Source organism: Erpetoichthys calabaricus, chromosome 14 (genome assembly GCF_900747795.2).
Source record: "Erpetoichthys calabaricus chromosome 14, fErpCal1.3, whole genome shotgun sequence".
In the NCBI taxonomy this organism is placed as follows: Eukaryota; Metazoa; Chordata; class Cladistia; order Polypteriformes; family Polypteridae; genus Erpetoichthys; species Erpetoichthys calabaricus.
This window is the reverse complement of record NC_041407.2, coordinates 35,175,095-35,196,631: the sequence shown is the minus strand read 5'-3', so window position 1 is coordinate 35,196,631 and position 21,537 is coordinate 35,175,095. Positions and strand designations below refer to the sequence as shown.

At 37.2% G+C, this 21,537-nt stretch overlaps 1 protein-coding gene across 1 annotated transcript in view; it reads right to left on the bottom strand.

Annotated features, from left to right (window-relative positions):
• Positions 1 to 20,379, bottom strand: part of LOC114643479 (E3 ubiquitin-protein ligase rnf213-alpha-like) — a 367,913-nt gene extending 347,534 nt beyond the window's left edge. The window contains 4 exon segments of the mRNA XM_051918940.1: positions 5,835 to 6,716; positions 12,030 to 12,181; positions 16,512 to 16,671; positions 20,249 to 20,379. Of these exon segments, the coding sequence (XP_051774900.1) occupies positions 5,835 to 6,716; positions 12,030 to 12,181; positions 16,512 to 16,614 (1,137 nt within the window). The 5' untranslated portion in view covers positions 16,615 to 16,671; positions 20,249 to 20,379.
• Between the last annotated feature and the right edge of the window lie 1,158 nt (positions 20,380 to 21,537).

The following is a 21,537-nucleotide window of genomic DNA, read 5'->3' as shown; positions in this document are numbered from 1 at the left end:
AGTACAAATGTGCATATAGAAATCAGCATTTTTAAGCTTACATTCAAATAAATTTGAATGCTTACTTGTTTTTAATATGAACATTTAAACCTAAATTGTTGGGAAATTTGACAGGCCTAGGCTATATGATTTGGATTATTATTTTTGCCCTGCATATAGAAATGTGTTTGTTTTTTTTTTTTAACATTTTTCATTATTTACACACAAGAACAAGGTTAGATCTTGGTTAAATTAATGTAAACAAATTCATAAATGAACTAATCACATTCTCTTCGAATTCTGACTAGAAAACATTAAAAAGCCTGCATGTTTGTGCTGGCTCTCTACTTGCCACAAAGCCACACCTATGATCTGGAAGATGTCTGTAAGATGTATCCTTTGAGGTGCATTCCTTTTCAATTTACTGGCACTTCAAACACACTAACTACAGTTTGTATAGAAAAGAATCACCCCCTTCGAAATATTCCCATTTTTTTTGCTTTACAGCCTTAAATGAAAACACACAAACCAATTGTTTTTTTCCAGCTTTACTTACTCAATGAAATCTATAATATCCAAGTGAAAGATATCACAGCTATAGTTCAGGAGAATTTAAAAAAATAAAAAACAAGAAATACTGAGATTAATAAAGGATCACCCCCCTCCTAAACAATATTTGTAAACTCAATCAGGTGTAAGTAACCACCATTTCATTGCAGACCATGGTTACTAGCTTCCACCTATGATCAGTTGTAATCAGTGTGATTAGTGAAGCATAAAAACAGCTGTTCCTGGAGCATTCCCTTGCTTGGTAGTGCAACTGACAGCAAACAACTGACTAGCGGTGGCAAGCCACTTTCAAAAGATCTCAGGGATAGAGTTGTGGACAGACATAAGGCAGGAGATGGATATAAAAAAAATCTCAAATGCTTTATCAATTCCAAGGAGCACAGTAAAGTCGATAATAAAGAAGTAGCAAGTTTTATTACTGGGCAGCAAACATACAAGCTATAAAAACCTGGACACAAATAGATGAACATACACAGGCCTGGTCGGCAATAGAAGTAAAATCCTGCAGTACTTCTTTATATTCCCTGCTTTGTGCCCCAATAAATGCAAGGTATCAGCAATACAGTATACTAATAACCCAATTGTGCTTCACTCACTCAGAATATGGAACCAATGTAGAAAGCATTTTAAGATGGAGAAGCTTTTATCTGCGGCACCTCTGAAAGAGAAGCACCTCTTTCAACCCTCGCAAACATATGCAGTTTTTAATATCTGGAAAAAATTTGGGATTAAATTGCTCAGAGATCTTTATATAGACACCTTTGCATCCTACGAACAATTACATTCCAAATTTAACTTTCCAGCTACACATTTCTTTCACTATCTTCAAATTAGGAACTTTGTTAAACAGAACCTTCTTGATTTTCCTCATCTTGCACCCTCGTCCATGCTGGAAAAAATATTGCTCAATTTCAAGGACTTAAGACACCATCTCTGCAATATATAAAATTAATTTTACAGTCCCTCCCTTTCAAAGATCCAAGAGGACAATGGGAAAAAGATCTCTTAATATATATCAGAAAGGGAGTGGAAAGTAGCAATGCAGAGAATTCACTCGAGCTTCATGTGCGCAAAGCATACAATTATTCAACTCAAAATTATATATTGAGCACATCTGTCTCGCCTAAAACTGTCCAAAATATGTTTCCAGGGCAAGATCCAACCTGCGAATGCTGCAATCAAGTCCCAGCTTCACTGGGTCACATGTTTTGGGCCTGCGCCAAATTAACATCGTTTTGGACCAAAATTTTTAAGTGCCTCTCAGGCAGCCTTGGTGTCACAATTCTTCCTAACCCATTAACAGCTGTGTTTGGTGTTCATCCAGATGGGTTTAAATTGGAGAAGGACAAATAAACTGCATTCACTACACTTTTGGCACACAGACTTATTTTGCTAAACTGGAAGAATCCTAACTCTCCTCTTTTAAGTCAGTGAGTAACCGATGTTTTATACTATTTGAAACTGGAAAAAATCAAATATTCAGTCACAGGATCTGTACAGAATTTTTTTAAAACCTGGCAGGATATAATCAACAAAATTTTAGAATAAGCTCTTAAAGCACCGAAGAAGTAATTATCTCCGCATTTCTTTTTCCTCTCCTTTCATCTCTACTGGCCTATTAAACTCATCAATTTAGGTATGTTTACAAGCCTTAAGTTTTACCCATTGGCCATGCTCTCTCAGGGGTAGGGGTCGACTTGTTTGTCAATCCTATTTTTTGTAAAAATTGATCGATTTGTATGAATGATTACAATAAAATTAATAAAATTAAAAAAAAAAAAAAAAAAAAAAAAAAAAAAAAAAGTAGCAGCAAGTGTTTGGTACTACTAGGACCCTCCCTGGATCCGGCTGTCCCTCCAAACTGGATGGAAGAGCAAGGAGGAAACTGATGAGAGGCTACCAAGAGGCCAATGGCCACTATGAAGAAGTTACAGTATTTTATGGCAAAGAGTGGTCATTGTGTGCATGTGACAATAATTTCACAAGCGCTCCACAACTGTGGCTTGTTCAGGAGGATCGCAAGGAAAAAGCCACTTCTCAAGAAAGGCCACATTAAGGCTCTTTTGAGCTTTGCCAGAATGCACCTTGAAGATTCTGATGCCAAGTGGAAAAAGGACTTATGGTCAGATGAGACCAAAATCGAACTATTTGGCCTCAATACCAAACGGTACACCTGGCGGAAATCCAATGCAGCTCACCATCCACAACACATCATACCTACAGTAAAGCATGGAGGTGGCAGCATCCTGTTGTGAGGGTGTTTCTCTGCCACAGGGCCTGGGGCACTTGTTAGGGTAGAAGGAAAAATGGATGGCGCAAAATACCGTTAAATTCTTGAGGAAACCCTGCTACCCTCTGCCAGAAAGTTAAAGATAGGCAGAATGTTCACCTTTCAACACGACAACGACCTGAAGCACACAGCAAAATTGACCACACAGTGGCTGAAGGAGAAAAAAAGTGTATATCCTCATGTGGCCCAGTCAGAGCCCAAACCTCAAACCCACTGAAAATCTGTGGAAAGATTTGAAGATAACAGTTCACCAAATCTCACCATCCAATTTGACCAAACTTGAGCAACTCTGTAAAGAAGAATGGGCAAATACTGCTCAATCTAGATGAGCAAAGCTGATAAAGAAATAACCCAACAGATTCAAAGCGGTCATTAATGCAAAACGTGGTTTAACAAAATATTGACATTGGGGGTGATCCTTTTTTAATCTCAGTATGTCTTATTTTTGATTTTTTATATATTTTTTTAACTGTAGCTGTGATAACATTCACTTGGATGTTATAGGTTGCATTGAGTAAGTAAAGCTAGTAAGAAATATTTTTGTGTAAGTTTTCATTTAAGGCTGTAAAACAAAAAAAAAAAAATGGGAATATTTCGAAGGGGGGGGGGGGATTCTTTTCTGTACCCACTGTATGTGCTTATTGCACTTCTTGTCCATTTAACAGTGAACCCCAAAAATCCCACCAGTGAATGACAGAAAAATATTTTAGGGTGAAATATCCTTTGATTTACTTCCCATGATGAGCATTGCCAGTAGGTTTTAATGAAGGAATAAGAGATGCACGATCAAGTGTTTTGAGACTAATTACAATCATCATTACTTTTAACAGGAAATCAACCAGTCCAAATCAGACATCAGATTTCAAGCCACATCCAATCCACAATTTGTCACATGAACATCTTACGCAGCACCCGTAAACATTAGGATTCTATAAAATTCAATTCTACTGATTGTGTGCATTTTGATTTTGATTGGTTGAGAGGACCATACAAAAAAAAAAAAAAAAATGGTACGTCGATTGGATTAATCAACACTGCATTATAAAGAGTTGCTGGTTACTGCAAGATTTTCCTCACAGACATAGCCTGCCAATACCATGTGTTGGTATGTAGCACAGTAGTTGGCTACATTGCCTGCTCTTCTATGATTCACTGAATGACCACTACCACATCTAAGTACAATTACCTTGGTTTTAGATTTTCTCCGCTTTAAACCTTAGTGTTACAGTTGATAGATGTATTTCCACTGTGGTTTTCTTATTCTGTTGCGACAGTTGTAATACTGTTTTTTAGATGTTATGATGCATTACATTGGCCTACATGTATATAAGACAGCACAGGATAGCTTTTCCAACATTATATAATAGAGATCCCCTCGTATTTTGTCTTGGAAATTAGATCTCTGATTGGCAACAATATACCCATTTACTTAGAACCTAATTATTACTCGACTCACTGACCGAGCTAATGAACTATAAAATTCTTTTTCCTTTCAAAAATGAAATTATTTCTTTCAATGCTGTCTAAATCAATTACACTACAAACTATACATAAACCCTTTCTGAAACTATTACTTTCATTAAATAAAAAATAAACTGGCATTGCTTTTGTATTAGTGTTTTCATAAACATGCTCCTAACTTAGAAATTTTCATCTTTTAATCACTGAAAAACTCTCTCAAGAACTGACTTTTTGTTAACTGCCTCTAACTACATACTTCATGCTCTAAAAATTACAACATTTGTCACACTTTAAACAAAGATAACCACTTAAGGGAAAGGTTTGTAGAATCAAGGTAGTATCAAGCATCCAGACTTGGCATACATCTTTCACAAGACAGTTATCTAGATTTTCACGGCCTGTCACATCAGACAAAAACTAAGAAATGCTGCAAAAAATGAGAAATGTTTTAAAAAAGCTGTCCTTTGCCAATTTTTTAAGAACTATTTTCTGTTATTTGAATATATCCCCCATTTGCTTCCTGGACATTTATCCTCATTTTACTTTTAAAACATATCTAATCCGCATGAAGAAGTTGTAATTTATTTTCAAACTACCAAGAAATCACTGACAAAATTGTAAAGCAAACAGAGAAGGAACTTGCACATGTAACACCTAATTTACTTCAAACAAAGAAATATTCGTTTATTTGTGAAAGGCCAATCAAAGATTATGAGTGCTGATGAATCTGTTCCATATATTTTCAGAGCCAATCAAATTTGGAAATGAAATTAAGTGATCAAAGAATAAGAAAAGTAATTTCATACTTGTTCTTTAATTAGGTTTTTTTTTTTATTTCTTTACTTAAGTTATTTCTTAAATACATCGGCCATTTTCTATGAATAATATTTTGCCAGAGCACATCATAGCTAAAACATTAAAATTTAACTGAACTAAAGATTATCAAATGTTAGCCTAGGTTTTCTTTAAAGCAGCAATCCATAATTATTGTGTATGTTAAGCAAACACTTCATTTTACTCTGCGGTTTAGAGTTTTAAATTACTCTTTGCAATTAAGTACAAACCTGAACAACTAAGTGTGCACCATCAAGCCTTTATTGTGCCAATTTAACAGTGGAAGGCCATGAGTGGACTCGGAACACAAAAAGCAAAGCACATTTTTACTGGACATTAACTCAATTTCACTCTAGGAAATGATTAAGAGCTAAAAAAAGAACTATAATAAATTATTATTACACATTTAATGTACTTTTTGAATTAATCCCAAGGGATGATGAATCATGCATCATGTAGCTCGTTGAACTAACTTCTCTATATATTGTTTTCCCCCATAAATTAGGATGTTAAATATGACATATATAATACATCCCACACACGTAAAAACACAAATTGTCAGAACTGTGTGCACCATGAAATTAAGATTTGTCATTTTGTTTGTGCATATTCAAATAGTGTAAAATGCACTACTAGATCATCTGCGATGTATGACATTACAATTAAACAAAAAGAATTCTTAATTTTTTAATTTTCATACCTTTGACTGTTTCAGAGAGTCACCTGCTACTTGCTTTTCACCTTTGTCCTTTCCTCCACTTATGCAAGAATCTTTCTTTGCCTTTGTATTTGGTTTAGCCTTAGCTAAACTCTGAGAAGTTGATTCCAGCTCAGGACTTTTACTTTTTTTAGGTAGACTTTGGTTTTCTTGTAAACAGTCATCTTCTCTTTCCTTTTCACCTTTATTTTTTCCTGCATTTAATGGAGAACCTCTCTTTGGTGTTGCGTGTGTACTTTGTTCCATCGTTGCTGAATTTGGAGTAGTTGGTTCATGTTCAGCATTTTCAATTTTTTCTGCTGAACTTTGGCTTTGTTTGATAGAATCTTTCAATACTTGTGCATAGTTCTTCTTCTTACCCACTGAGCAGTCCATCTCTTGTACATGCGTTGGAAAGGCAGGACTGTCTGCTGGGGCTGATATAGGGCTACTTTCAGAGTGTTGAAAATCATTTAAACAATCACTGGCAGACTGGTCTTCAGATTTTAGTGGCAAAAGATTTTTGGTGCTGTCTTCTCTATGCTTGCAGTCCTTACCCGAGTCTTTAACTTCATCTTCAGCTTTCAATGTTCCCTTAGATACTGCTTCAACTCCTGCTTCTAAGCTCAGTTGTTCATTTTCATCCGTTTGTATATCATGATTTTCAGATTTGTTGCCATCAAGTCCTTTATCATTATTTTCTAGGTGATTTGAAACATTGTTTTCCACATCTTTTTTCTCTTCCACTGTTTCAAGACTGATGTCTTGTAGACTTGATGCATTTTCATCTTGGGTAATGTCAGAAAAGTCTGAACTACTCCTGTCACCTGCGATAGAAAGACGTTCTTCTGTTTGTACTTTTTTCCTGCTCTTTTTTTTCTTTTTCTAAAATAAAGAAATGAAAATATGATACTGTAGATAAGATTCAAAATACATCTTTTACACTGGATATGCACACTTTCTGTAATTTAATTCATATAAATATGCCTTTGATATGACAAATTCTTCCATATGTAAATCCTAACAAATGAATAAATATATACTGATAAATTTGCCAAGTATTTCATTACAATATTGAATTTTTAAATGTTTTCCACTAAAAAGGTAATAATGTCAAACTGCAGAAAATATGAAGAGTATTATCGCCATGGTGGTAAAGGCTGAGACAGCCAGACTGTTATATTCCCAAACCCAAAATCTATTGTGTCTGACTCTGTTCTAGCAATTCTTGAAATTTAGCTGCAGATTGGTATCCCTCGGTTTCTGGAGAATCTCTCTTAGCAAATGTAAGGCTTCTTTAAAGGACTACCTATCCAGATAAAAATACACTCATAAGTGACATATGCCGGATAGTACTCTAACAAATAACTGAAGGTGGTCAGAGGCCAAGACCGGAAACCCCATCCCCATTCTGAAGGTAATCTCTACCCTCACTTACAGTGTATGCAGTAAACTTTTCTTTAGAATGAGGGCGAACCAGCTCAACCCTACCTCCAGGTCAGAGGTTACACATCTTACCTGTTAAGGCAGAAGTCTCCAATAGTCCAAACAAAAAAGTAACTACTTTGCTTGGGACTACAACCTTTGTTGTCAAAGTGTGTATATACAGGAGTTTTGTTTGGCGTGCTTTCTTAACAGAATGCATCTCTCCAATTTGATTATACATGTTCAATGGAGTTTCTAAATTGATGACACCGGCCAATTCTCAACTGCTGTTATACTGCTGCCGGTCAAGCATCAAGGATTGGTTTAGTACTTGAATGCTGCTGTCCTGAGCTGGATGGGATGCCTCAAGAATATGCGGTGTTTGAGAATCACTGCCACATAGCCGCAATGTGAAAAATGCATTCCAATCATGTGAAAGCAAAAGGCATGAAGTCATCCAAACTGTTTTTTTTTTTTGTTTGTTTTTACCATGAGAGGGGAGATACATGTGAGAAAGGTACAGTGGTGCATCCGGAAAGTATTCACAGCGCATCACTTTTTCCACATTTTGTTATGTTACAGCCTTATTCTAAAATGGATTAAATTCATTTTTTTCCGCAGAATTCTACACACAACACCCCATAATGACAACGTGAAAAAAGTTTACTTGAGGTTTTTGCAAATTTATTAAAAATAAAAAAATTGAGAAAGCACATGTACATAAGTATTCACAGCCTTTGCCATGAAGCTCAAAATTGAGCTCAGGTGCATCCTGTTTCCCCTGACCATCCTTGAGATGTTTCTGCAGCTTAATTGGAGTCCACCTGTGGTAAATTCAGTTGGTTGGACAGGATTTGGAAAGGCACACACCTGTCTATATAAGGTCCCACAGTTGACAGTTCATGTCAGAGCACAAACCAAGCATGAAGTCAAAGGAATTGTCTGTACACCTCCGAGATAGGATTGTCTTGAGGCACAAATCTGGGGAAGGTTACAGAAAAATTTCTGCTGCTTTGAAGGTCCCAATGAGCACAGTGGCCTCCATCATCCGTAAGTGGAAGAAGTTCGAAACCACCAGGACTCTTCCTAGAGCTGGCCGGCCATCTAAACTGAGTGATCGGGGGAGAAGGGCCTTAGTCAGGGAGGTGACCAAGAACCCGATGGTCACTCTGTCAGAGCTCCAGAGGTCCTCTGTGGAGAGAGGAGAACCTTCCAGAAGGACAACCATCTCTGCAGCAATCCACCAATCAGGCCTGTATGGTACAGTGGCCAGACGGAAGCCACTCCTTAGTAAAAGGCACATGGCAGCCCGCCTGGAGTTTGCCAAAAGGCACCTGAAGGACTCACACCATGAGAAAGAAAATTCTCTGGTCTGAGGAGACAAAGATTGAACTCTTTGGTGTGAATGCCAGGCGTCACGTTTGGAGGAAATCAGGCACCGCTCATCACCAGGCCAATAGCATCCCTACAGTGAAGAATGGTGGTGGCAGCATCATGCTGTGGGGATGTTTTTCAGTGGCAGGAACTGGGAGACTAGTCAGGATAAAGGGAAAGATGACTGCAGCAATGTACAGAGACATCCTGGATGAAAACCTGCTCCAGAGCGCTCTTGACCTCAGACTGGGGCGACGGTTCATTTTTCAGCAGGACAATAACCCTAAGCACACAGCCAAGATATCAAAGGAGTGGCTTCAGGACAACTCTGTGAATGTCCTTGAGTGGCCCAGCCAGAGCCCAGACTTGAATTCAATTGAACATCTCTGGAGAGATCTTAAAATGGCTGTGCACCGACGCTTCCCATCCAACCTGATGGAGCTTGAGAGGTGCTGCAAAGAGGAATGGGCGAAACTGGCCAAGGATAGGTGTGCCAAGCTTGTGGCATCATATTCTAAAAGACTTGAGGCTGTAATTGCTGCCAAAGGTGCATCGACAAAGTATTGAGCAAAGGCTGTGAATACTTATGTACATGTCAGGGGTGCGGAAATCCAATGCCCGACTCGTCAGACACGGGTAAATTGACCGTCGGACAAGCGTGTTTTTCTGGTTTCAGTTGTCCGCGGACAAGTGCAATTTTCTGGAGAAAAATATTATATGTGCTATGCAAGGCACACTTTACCACTACTTTCACATTTTAAACATTTGGGTACGTACTTTGTGTGGAAACAGTCTACTTAGGCATGTTCTTCATGTCTCAAATTGGTCTTCAATATTGTTTACAAAATGACGGCTGATTTTTCAAAGGGGAAGCACTTTTACGGTCTTACATAAGTATTTTACCCCAATACTTACACGCTTGGAGATGCAGTCATTTTTTTCATGCCGGCATTACGATGTAATCTGATGATTTTTCATTATAATCAATAACTTTTATATATTACCAGTAACGGCGTACTGCACAATAACATGCAGTGAATAAATACACTTGACTTGAGCATTCATAGTTTTCATCCTCTTTCTCTGTACGTTTAGCATTCATTTGCTCAGAGGTTGATGCGCTTGCTGCTTCCTGAGCAGCTCTTCTTTTCTCCACCGTAGCGGCCTGCTGCTTCTCTTCTTTCGTTGGCATCTTTTCGCGTTAAAACTGATTAAGTTAGTTTTTGTGTTGCAATTACTTAGTACGTTTTCTTTAATTTTTCACTTAAACTGGCACTTAAGTCTTCAATCTGCCTCAAGAATGATTAGCGAAGGTGGTGGGGAATGAGAACGGCTCCCATACACATGCGCTGCCCTGCTGCGCACTGCCGAGAGTTGATTCAACAATAAAATAAAATAAAAATAAAGAGTAATACAAATCATCACCCCGAAAGCGGATAGCAGACATCACGTAGTATACTGTATGTGTACCAAATTTCAAGTCAAAAGGTGAAATGGTTTGCGAGCTACATACAGGTGATTTAAAATCCTGGACAGACAAATGAACAGCCACGGTAGCGTATTATAGAAGAAGATTGATAAAATTCATTGTTTCTACATAAAAATGCAGTCATTTTACTTACAATACAATTGTTTTCACCACATAACAAAGCTTGTTAGGCAGTTAATCTTTCCTGAAATTTGCAAATTTGTGTAGGTTGTGATATATTGAGGAGTTAAGAAATTTATTGTGTGACAACATCAATTTTGATGAGCTGTCAATAGATCGTTTTTGATTAGCGAATATTTCATATAAAAACAAGTTGGTTTTGCGCTGTCAGTTTATTAAAAATAAAGAAGAAAACATTCTAACGGTTTCCAAAGGTTATGAAATATCTATAAAAATCTTCACTGTAACTGTAGTATGTGAAACAGAACTAGTGCAGCTATAGTGAAGGCATTGTTTATTAGCGAGTTAAAATGATAAGGGAATCTTTTATAAAATGTTCTAGAGCAAGGTGGCAAAAATACTACTCCCTGAAAACTTTTTTCAGTTTTAAAATGGAAGGCAGTTTTCGTATCAATAAAAGAGATCAGAAAAAATAAATTATTTTTCACTTTTGTTATTTGTTTATGGACAAGTGAATTTAACTGGCGGACAAGTGGATTTTCTAAGTTTACTTGTCCGTGGACAAGTAGAAAAAAATTTGATTTCCACACCCCTGTATGTGATTTCTCAGTTTTTTATTTTTAATAAATTTGCAAAAACCTCAAGTAAACTTTTTTTCACGTTGTCATTATGGGGTGTTGTGTGTAGAATTCTGAGGAAAAAAATGAATTTAATCCATTTTGGAATAAGGCTGTAACATAACAAAATGTGGAAAAAGTGATGCGCTGTGAATACTTTCCGGATGCACTGTATATTTAGAAATGTATATGTAGCCTCAAAAATAAATGTATTTATTATCTTCACTTGTACATAATCAATTTAAATAAATGATCATATAATTACTTACGTATAAATCCATTCATAGCTATTGTGAATAGAGCCTCTAGATTATTTTTGTAAATCTGGCTATGCATTGATAATATTTAATTATAAATTAGAACAACTGAAAGTATATTGTAAGGATGGCAACTCACATCTTTCAAAGAGATAACTAAAGTAAAACCAATAATATTAGATTTCTATAACCACAGTTTATTAAATTAGTTACTTTTTTCTTTAACAGTTATGTTTGGCACTGATGACTGTTGTACAGTTTTGTGTTTTATTCCAAAGGACCAACAAAACAAACCTGTAAGGCCATACAGTAGTAACTTTTTTACTTTTTTCACTTTCTGCCTAGAAGACCTATAATAAAGACACTGCTAAGTCAATTCTCCAATGAATAAAAAAAGAAGATGGCAAGAGAAAACATGACAGATTTATTCTGGAAAGATGTAGTACCCCCATGCACAAGGCTACCCCAGTCACTGGAAATTATACATTACACAGCCAGTAACATGGTTAAGATTTTAAGAATATATAAGTCAATCTTAAAATTAGACTGAGAGAAAAAAGTAGAAATTAAGGGTATAAAATTTGGTTGGGGTATGGAGGCAGGGCCTGGAAAGTGAGGAGTCTATCATTTAAAAAATGTAAGTACCCCTCCTGTACATCAATAATCCAACTGTAAAATACATTTTTTTCCTTTCAAATTTTATTCTATTAATCTTTTATGTGCTGTGTTGTTCCTGTATGTTGCATCAATACTACCAAATTCCTAGTACACATTGGTGCATCTGTCCAATAAAGTGAACTATAATTCTAATTATGATCCCGATCAAGTTGTGCTATAAAGTTTTTTGGAATGGTGTCTACAGGTAAAGAAGCTATAAAGTTACAGGAAATACTTGCAATTGGAAAAATATACCTACCCTAGCCCTTGGAATTTCATTTTGGTCTTCAGAAGGTCTCTTTTGTTCTTTTAATGGCTTTACATCTTTCATATCTGCAGAGAGGCTATCATCCACTTTCACCACTGCATCATCCTCCATGGTGACATCCATGATTCGATCACCCATGCTATCTGTAAAAAAAAAAAAAAAAAAAAAAAATTGTTTTAAACTGGAATGTTTTTAGTAATAGGTACATCTGTGACTTTTGGATTAAACTACAGTATATCAGTAAATTAACTAAAACTGGAACACCCTACACGCAAATGGACAACCTATTATATTTACCATAAACTAAATAGAGTGCAGGGCGGCACGGTGGCGCAGTGGTACCTCGCAGTTAGGAGACCTGGGTTCACTTCCCGAGTCCTCCCTGCGTGGAGTTTGCATGTTCTCCATGTAGGTGGATTGGCGATTCTAAATTGGCCCTAGTGTGTGCTTGGTGTGTGGGTGTGTTTGTGTGTGTCCTGCGGTGGGTTTGCACCCTGCCCGGGATTGGTTCCTGCCTTGTGCCCTGTGTTGGCTGGGATTGGCTCCAGCAGACCCCCGTGACCCTGTGTTCGGATTCAGCGGGTTGGATAATTGATGGATGGATGAATACAGTGCACAGTATTCCAAATGGTCACACTGAAAAAACAAAATGGATACTTCTAACATGTTAGGCGGAAAAAGCTTAGATGTACACAATTATAATCACGTAAGAATTACAACAAGACAGTATGCTCTTACACAAAGAAAAAAAAAAAACTCTACTAACCCTCTGCATCTACCTTACAAAAGCTTGCCTCATGACCTTACCATATCTGCCACATTTTCAGTGAACACTCACCCCAGCTATCTTTCCAGGTCTACACCAGTGATATTTTCATAACAACAAGAACTAGAACTAAAAATATTGTTTTTCGTTTTACAAGAACGAGAACTGAAATTAAGGCAAACAGAGAAACTAAAACTAAATAAAAATAAAAATTAATGATATGTGAATGAACTAAAATGAGAACAAAAATTGAGTAAAAACAACAAAAAAAAAAAAACAGCAATAGCATTTTCATTCAATACAATTCAGTCGTGCAGAGCGGTTATTTGTAGGTCGCCCCGAGTGTTCAGTTACATTGCGCTATTCACTATGTGGTGATCTTGCAACTTGGGCTTACTATAGTCACGTGGCACACCTTCCATAAAGGACCATTGTTTGTTTGTTGAGCACATTTGGCTCGTCGGGTTGAAGCAGTAAGCACTTGTGGTTGAGGATGGCAAGTTTTGCACAGATGTTTGCAGGTAGAAAGCAAGGAAGTAACATGTGGAAATACTTTAATTAGAACGCAGATGATGAATAAAAGCAAATGTAGTGTGCAAGAAGAAGAAAAGAGAGTCTTGGAATTTCAGTCCAGGGCCAGCTAGAGCAGTACTTCGTGGAAGTCCAGCACTTCTCTGGCAACATAACTGCACTTGATACAGGGACATGCGGCCTCACCTGTCATCATGAAAAGTAAAAAAAAAATCTAATAATGATAAACTAAATTTGTTAACTGGTCTGTGCTATAAATTTGTTTTCTGTATGATTCCAAAAATTTTGATCATTTTTATAGTCATAACTCGCTGAATTTGTGCATTTCCTGATCAAATATTGGGGAGAAACACCAGGTACAACAGCGACGAGACGAGACTTACCTCGAACTGCGCTCTCTCTCACACACTGGGTTGATGCATGCAATTGGCACATGCCTATTGCTGTCTCTCTGTATGTCACCAATATAATGTTTGCACAGGCGTTTATTGTACACCCTTACTTTCTACAATCTGGCTAACATCTTTAATGAATGTGTGTGACATATCTAATCTTGCTGATTGGACATAAAACCACAGTGAAAAGGCACAAGGTGAGGCAGAGAGTACTGTGCCACACTGATGGGAGTGGATGTGAGCCCAACAGGTGCTTGTTGCTGCTGTTCTTCTACGGAAGGGTTCTAGGCACCAATAAGTTAGCGATATCAGAACGTCAAGTGCACTGCAGCGGTCCATTTATTTTTATTTTTTGTTCCGACTGACTGCCAAAATGGAAGATTAAGACTTTTAAAACTGAAGGAAAATAAGGACTTTTACAAGAAGGTGACAAGAGATTTTTGTGGAGAAGGATAGGCGCATGGACTTCATTAACAAATAAAGGTAAGACCATAAACGGTTTTCAATTTTAAACAAAAATGGGATCAGACTAAGAAAAAAACAATCCAATATTTAAAAACTAAATTTTGACCTTAAATAAAATATTCTTTTGTTTTTTTTTGTTATCCTTTTGTTGAACAGTATGTATTAAAATTGATTAAAGCATCAGAATTAAAAGCTTTTAAAAACAACTAAATATTTCAATTAAGATCAAAATTGAATTTCTTTTTGTACACGACTCTATACTTTGATTAGTATTGAATGAGTATTAATTGAGGAATTGCAATGGCAAATTTAGAACACATGGAGGGTACAGAGCAAATGCGCTCTCTCTCACCGCTGTGGCCAGCATTTGTGGTCTTGCATCAGAAAAGAAAAAACTAAAATTGTACTACTATTCTGTAAAAAAAGCCAGAACTAAATAAAAATAAAAATTTTGACTCCACTGAAAACTAGAACAAAATAGAAACAAAAAATAATTTTATAAAATAAAATAAAAACTAAAGCTACAATTAATATCAGAACTGAACTATCACTGGACTCTGCACTCAACACACTCCTCTAGACCAGTGATTCGCGAAGTGTGGTCCATGGGCTGACCTAGTCTTCTTTCTTAGAGGAACTTTCTTACTGATAAGGCTACATGAAACTGCTCTAAGTCATTGAAAAAAGAGCACCCTGTCTGACTTTCTAGAAGACAATAACATCTTTTATTTCTACACTACTTCTTCCCACTCGGATCCTGTACCAAGAGTCACCATGATGGCTCCTACAATAGAATTAATAACAATTAGCCTACAACATTTAAAAAAAAATCTGTGAAAGAGAGGTGAAAAAAAGAGTGCTGGCAGGATAGAATGGGTGGAGATGAGTGTCAGGAGTAATTTGTGACAGACGGGTATCAGCAAGAGTGAAAGGGAAAGTCTACAGGACAGTAGTGAGACCAGCTATGTTATATGGGTTGGTGGCACTGACAAGAATGCAGGAGACAGAGCTGGAGGTAGCAGAGTTAAAGATGCTAAGATTTGCACTGGGTGTGATGAGGATGGACATGATTAGAAATGAGTACATTAGAGGGTCAGCTCAAGTTGGACGGTTGGGAGACAAAGTCAGAGAGGCAAGATTGCGTTGGTTTGGACATGTGCAGAGGAGAGATGCGGAGTATATTGGGAGAAGGATGCTAAGGATAGAGCTGCCAGGGAAGAGGAAGGCCTAAAGGTTTATGGATGTGGTGAGAGAGGACATGCAGGTGATGGGTATAACAGAACAAGATGCAGAGGACAGAAACATATGGAAGAAGATAATCTGCTGTGGCAACCCCTAATGGGAGCAGCCGTAAGAAGAAGATTTTTTTTTTTTTAAATCTGAAAAGCAGTGCAAGTCTGACAGAGTTCTGTTTGTGCTGTTTTTTTGTTTTGTATTTTGTATAGGCGGTCCCCATATCTTTTGATTTGACAAATGGTCCTTAGTCCAAAACACCTTGAGAATCACTGCTGTAGGTTGAAGCAGCTTTAAGATCCTATTACTAGAGTTAGCAGGATCACTTCCATCCAATATCTTAAAAACACCTTCTTTGGCTACAGGGAAACCAGGTTGAAACTGCCTTTACTGCCCCTGGTCTTCCGGCAATCCTGAGGCCATGTATAGAGAGTAAAGTCACATCTTTCAAACAATTTCCACTGGTCCAAAAACAGGTGCACAGTGCCATTTCTCCATATTTGACAGCCACATGCTGCTAAATAATGGGCCTTAGGGTAAAGATTGGCCTCCTGCCACTCCACTCTAGTATTACCCTTAAAAGATAAGCAGCCTCATTCCCTTTTCCATATTGGTTTTTATGCCCTCTCCTCTGGGACCATGCCAGACTTTACCCTTGTTGTATTGCTAAATTTGTGAAAAACCATTGTTAGCAGGCTAATGCTTACTGCATAATAAAACTGGTGGTTATTAGTGACAATCCAATGCTTTCAGGCTTAAGGAAAAAAGGACTGCTCATTTACTGTTTTACTAAGCAAGATTTTCCTTCAAGTGTTTCTTGTGGTTCAAAACTAACACAAGTTAAGTATAGACCGTAATGCAACACAAGGATCTTTGTCACAGTAAACTTACACATATTTTTACACATTTACAGAAAGATGGATGGATAGATTCTTTATTTGTTCCCAAGGGGAAATAAAACTGAAATGTTTTAAAATAATTTGTAAACAACAGGCACTTTGATCCTACTTATGATTAAATATTTTACATTAATCTATGCAGACATCAATTTATTGCTTACTAGAACTAAAAGGAAAAGCTTACCTGGACCTCCATGTTTTTCGTGTGGTAAAAGTTTTTTGCCACATTGGCTGCAGAACTTAGCAGTGTTCTCCACAGCTACATGATGACAATCTGGGCACCACATGGCCCTTTCTTTATTTATCTTTGTTCAATAGTTTTCAGTGTTTCTTTTGATGAAGATCTGGAAAGTAACATAAAAATGAAACCATTATTGGCAATGACTAATGTTATTTTTTTTTATTCACTAAACGATACTTTCAGTTTCTTTCTCGTTTTAACTCTATTAATTTTACGTTTAAAATCTTCAGTACAGCAACTGCTTTTGCTTCTTTTCAGAGTTTTCATTTTCTAAAGATTTTTTTATCAACAGATTGTATGCGTAGAGCAAAGGTCTTCATACTTTGTGTGTGAAATGAAAGCTGCAATATAAACTGCAAACCCACAAAAAATATAAGCTGCAAACTTTAAATAATCACAAAAATGCCACCATAATCATTTTGGTTAAATTCCACCAAATACAATAAAAACTAGCCATTGCCCTAACAACTGCCTCTCTCTCTCAACCTGTTCGAGAAGTTTCATGCTGAACAATCAATTGTCCTACTTCCTGTACAGTTGGATATAACACTGCCTGTAAGATCTCACTTGGCCTGTTAAAAACACAACAAGGCAAAAAAGGAAGAACTGCTTGTACATTAAAACATAGCAAACCTACTTCAGAAAATACTTACTAGAAATCTGTGTGTAAATGGATAAATTGCTGCTATTTAGCATTTGATCCCAAGTTCTTATGAAAAGAAAAACGATTGTTTTATTTTCATGCAGATTGTGTAACCTTTCACACTTGGGTACCACTATGGACATTATAATACCAGAAAAATGTATGCATTTTATTTTTTTTAAAGAATTGGTAAAAGAACAGTCTACATGTAATTATATAAATTACATAGAGATGTGCATCTGTATTGTAAAGATATTCAGCATTCCTAAAAGATAAGTGCTTGAGGGGAACCACGTAGACAACAGCAATGTAAAAAAGGAATTTCAGATAGGCACTGCTATGCAAAGTATGCTGAAATTCAGCTTTTAGGTAAAATGACCTAACAATACAATAAAACCCCAAGCCATATTTAAAAACACCCCTTAGATGTGCTTGCCAGATCATTAGAAAAGTTAAAAAAAAAAATGCTAAAAACCAATCACTACTCAAAACTCAAAATAAACTTACTTTTAAAACATCTAGAAACATTGTTTTATTTTAACAAACCAAAAAAACATGAAATGAAGTTTACATATTGTTTAACTATTAATTATAAATGTTTTCATTTCATTATTCAAGCTTACCTAAAAGGTACATGATGCACATTTCAAACCCTAACCACAAACCAGACTTGGCCCACTACAGTTCTACATGATGTATTCAAAAGTTCAAAAAAAAAAAAGACACATTCTTGCACAACATAACCATCTAGCGACTTTTTTTTTTTTTTTTTTTTTAATTGTCAGCCGATTATAATAAACCAAGTTTGAAACGACTCTGTCGTGGCTTGCTTTTTCACCAAGACCCTTTCTCCAAGACCAAGTCTCTTTCCACCACTACCAGGCCCCCGGACTTGTCCTAAACCTGTCTACCTGGTCAACGTTTGTCTGATTTATTTCTTAGTTGGGCAAAGGATCTGCACTAGGATTTATGCATAGTGCTCTCACCCAGATTTATCAATGATTGGGTATTTTGTAGAAAACATCAGCATAAAAACAGCAATAAATAAACCTACATATATAACATCACCAGAGATGCGGTTTCTTTATTTCTGTACATTTCATCTCACACTATTAAGTCTACACGTATATCAAATCGCAGAATAATTAATAATTAAAAGAAAAGCAGATAATTTAAAATGTTTATCAATCGCTAGTGTGTGAAATGCAGAAAAGCTTGTCGGCAGCCAGGTGTTTCAAATACATTTTTGTGTTACGCCTTTAAACAAGTGCTCAAACTTAAGTTTTAAAAGTAATGTAGTCTAACATTCACTCTCCTAACCCAGTTCGTTATATCTTGGGGTCCAGACCTGTCCAACTGGACTCACTCACAGGTTTGGTTAACCGGCTGTGTGTGTGCGTTTGGGCGATTGGTGTCAAGCCCAGGGCTTCTTCCTGTTCTGCGTTAAAGTGAGACCAAGTTGGGGTGCGGCAGCCGCGACCCTGAATAGGAGTATCTAAATTGAAGAAAGTTATTATGCTTTATGTACAATGAGAAGAAAAACAGGACAAGGCCAGGGGGCAATAATCAATTCATCTTTGATACTACGATACTTTCATAACGAACGCCACCAATCCGAACTAAACGAATCATGACTAACAAAATTACTTGCAAGCGAATGTGTGCGATCTTATTCCGTTTCATAAAACAAGTTCATACATCACTAGGCAAATCGATATAATGCTTCCCAATGAGATCATCGGCAGACCCCGATTTATTGCACTAGTTTCAATTAAGTGAACAGAGGCCGAGAACCACATCACTCTTCCACATTGGACCAATAGGCAGGCAGCTTATCGACCAATCAGAAAAGCACAGTAACGTTCTGGCAGGTTCACACAAATACGAACGACACTTTTAAGATCAATTACATTCTTACTCTTTCACAGTTACAAAAAGTTTTCAAGTGCGTTATAAACGCTGCCTCACATAATGCTAATAAGAGTCAACGCATTACGACTTGCATTCGTTAACTGAACATGACACGCCTGGTGTTTTTACTATATTTGAACAATTAATGTACGGACTATAACCTGGGGCAAATAACTAATAAAAAACAGAAACGTATTTTCTCATCAGTTGCAACAGTTTATTCATTATAACGAAAAACATACCATTTCCAATATCAATCTGTAGTTTGGGCAGTAATTCATCTCTGCGCTGTTTCATTATAGCGGTACATTAAAATGACTCGATGAAACAAACTAACCATAAATCACCTTGGTCAAGCATCCCAAAAAAATGACACTTTTACAGACGGAAGTGACGCAAAAGCTCATTTTCATAATTACGCGAGTCCAAGACCAATACCTGGGCCAACCTCTTCCTGGCATCATAGCCAATTAAATTACGGACTGCTGACTAGCCGTCCAATCAAAGAGAGAAGTACGATTCAGGAAGGGAACTCTCCCGGTACCTGCGCGATAAATCTGGCGTTAACTTATGGCAGAGCGACAATATTTATTTTATGTAATGTATCTGATTTTGTTAAACGTATGTACTCTTCTATAAATGACCTTTACATAATTGTATCAAAGATATTAAACCAGCTACAGGTCCAAGTCGGGTTCGCGCTATAACACGTCCAGTCATGTCGTAAAGCCAGTGTCGCAGTGTTTATAACAGTTGCGGCGGTCCTGGTATAGCTCAATCAGATTATAATACATGACTATTTGAGAAGATGGACCACATAAAGCCTCGTATAACAATTAACAGTGGGGTGTTTAGTAACCTTAACATGCACCCCAACCATATGCTTTTTTTATCCTTCTTTTATTAAACTCTCGTTTTAATGAGCAAATGCAAGTAAGAATTTGACTGTACTGTGTACAAGTGACAGTTCTAACCCTACGAACCTATGACAGCGTTAGTCAATTAGCCTGGAATCTGAAAAAACACTAATCATCTATTAAATCCTTCCGGACGCCACTGTCAATCAAAAACGAATACATCCCTAAAAAAAGTTAAACAATAAACGAGCAGATAAAAAATGTAGTACCTGATAACGTGAACTACTATTCGTGTGTCTTCAGCGAAACTGACGCCGTTGCACTCGCCCGAGTTCCGCAGCAACACTGTCTAAAGTTTCGTTTTCACTAAAGGATGTTGAGAAAGCGTAGTTGGTTTCGCTTTCACTTCAACTCCAAATAAGTGACATGGGCGTGGTGCCGACTTGTGATGTAACCAATCCTCAGCCTGCAGCTTGTCGGCCAATTTCCAAATGTTAGCTGGATTCGGACACTTCTGTATTCAGCGCGTGCCAGCCGTACGTATCTCAGTTAACGTCTTACTTGTCTTGAGTGTTCAGATGTTTCGTTTTGTGACGCCGCTTGTTGCGGTACAGCATCCAATACGATCGATGCCTTTCTTGCCAGTCCCATTTTCGTGTGTCTTCCAGACACTGTCTTGCCAATGACAAGTGGACGTCATTTAGGTACAGTTCGGAGAATGATTATGGGTTTGGTGTCCACGGGGGCTGGGCCTGTAATTGAAATAATTCTACAAACATGACAGCACTGATTCTTATTTCTGGTCAAACTCCTTATGGTTGTGGCTTTACTTGGTTCATGCTGAGTTCTCTGTGTTCGTAATATACCTGCAGATTAAATTTAATTATATTGTAGCGGCACATCCTCCCTTTGCTGGGACAGGTCTGGCAACCTCTTTATAATTAATTAGCTTAAACTTTACATTTTCCAAAGGTAATACATAACCTGAACTGCTGTTGGCAGATTTACTTAATTTTCCTAAAATTATTAGATATGTCTCAAAGAATGAAGTGCAGTGATTTAGGTTTAGCCATCTCTACCTTGAAAATGAGAAGCGTATAAAATAAGTGCTGCCTCAGGGAGCAGCTCATCAAAAGCATTGAAGTTTTCGTATTACCTGCATTGTATTACCTGCATTGTACAGTAATTCCCATATGCATGCTGTAAAAGGCACTATTTAAATAAAAGTGACATCATTATTTTACTGACATTCTTTGGCAATAGACTGCTAGCCAACAGGCCCCCTGAACTGGACTAAGCATGTTTGTTAATTGGTGGATCATTGTGTGTTTTAAAATAATGTAACACTGATGACCACACATCAAGGCCAACAGACTTTAGCAGATGGAACTTTCCTAATTAGGACTGTAGGTCTTCTCCTCATTCCACTTCCTCACACCAATTATAGCATCAGCATCCAGTGCCAGTGGATTCTTTGCTCTTTAATGACAAACTGATTTGGTCTCATAACACCTAGGAACTATACAAGAAAGGACAGAGCAAACTCTTTTTTTCTTAG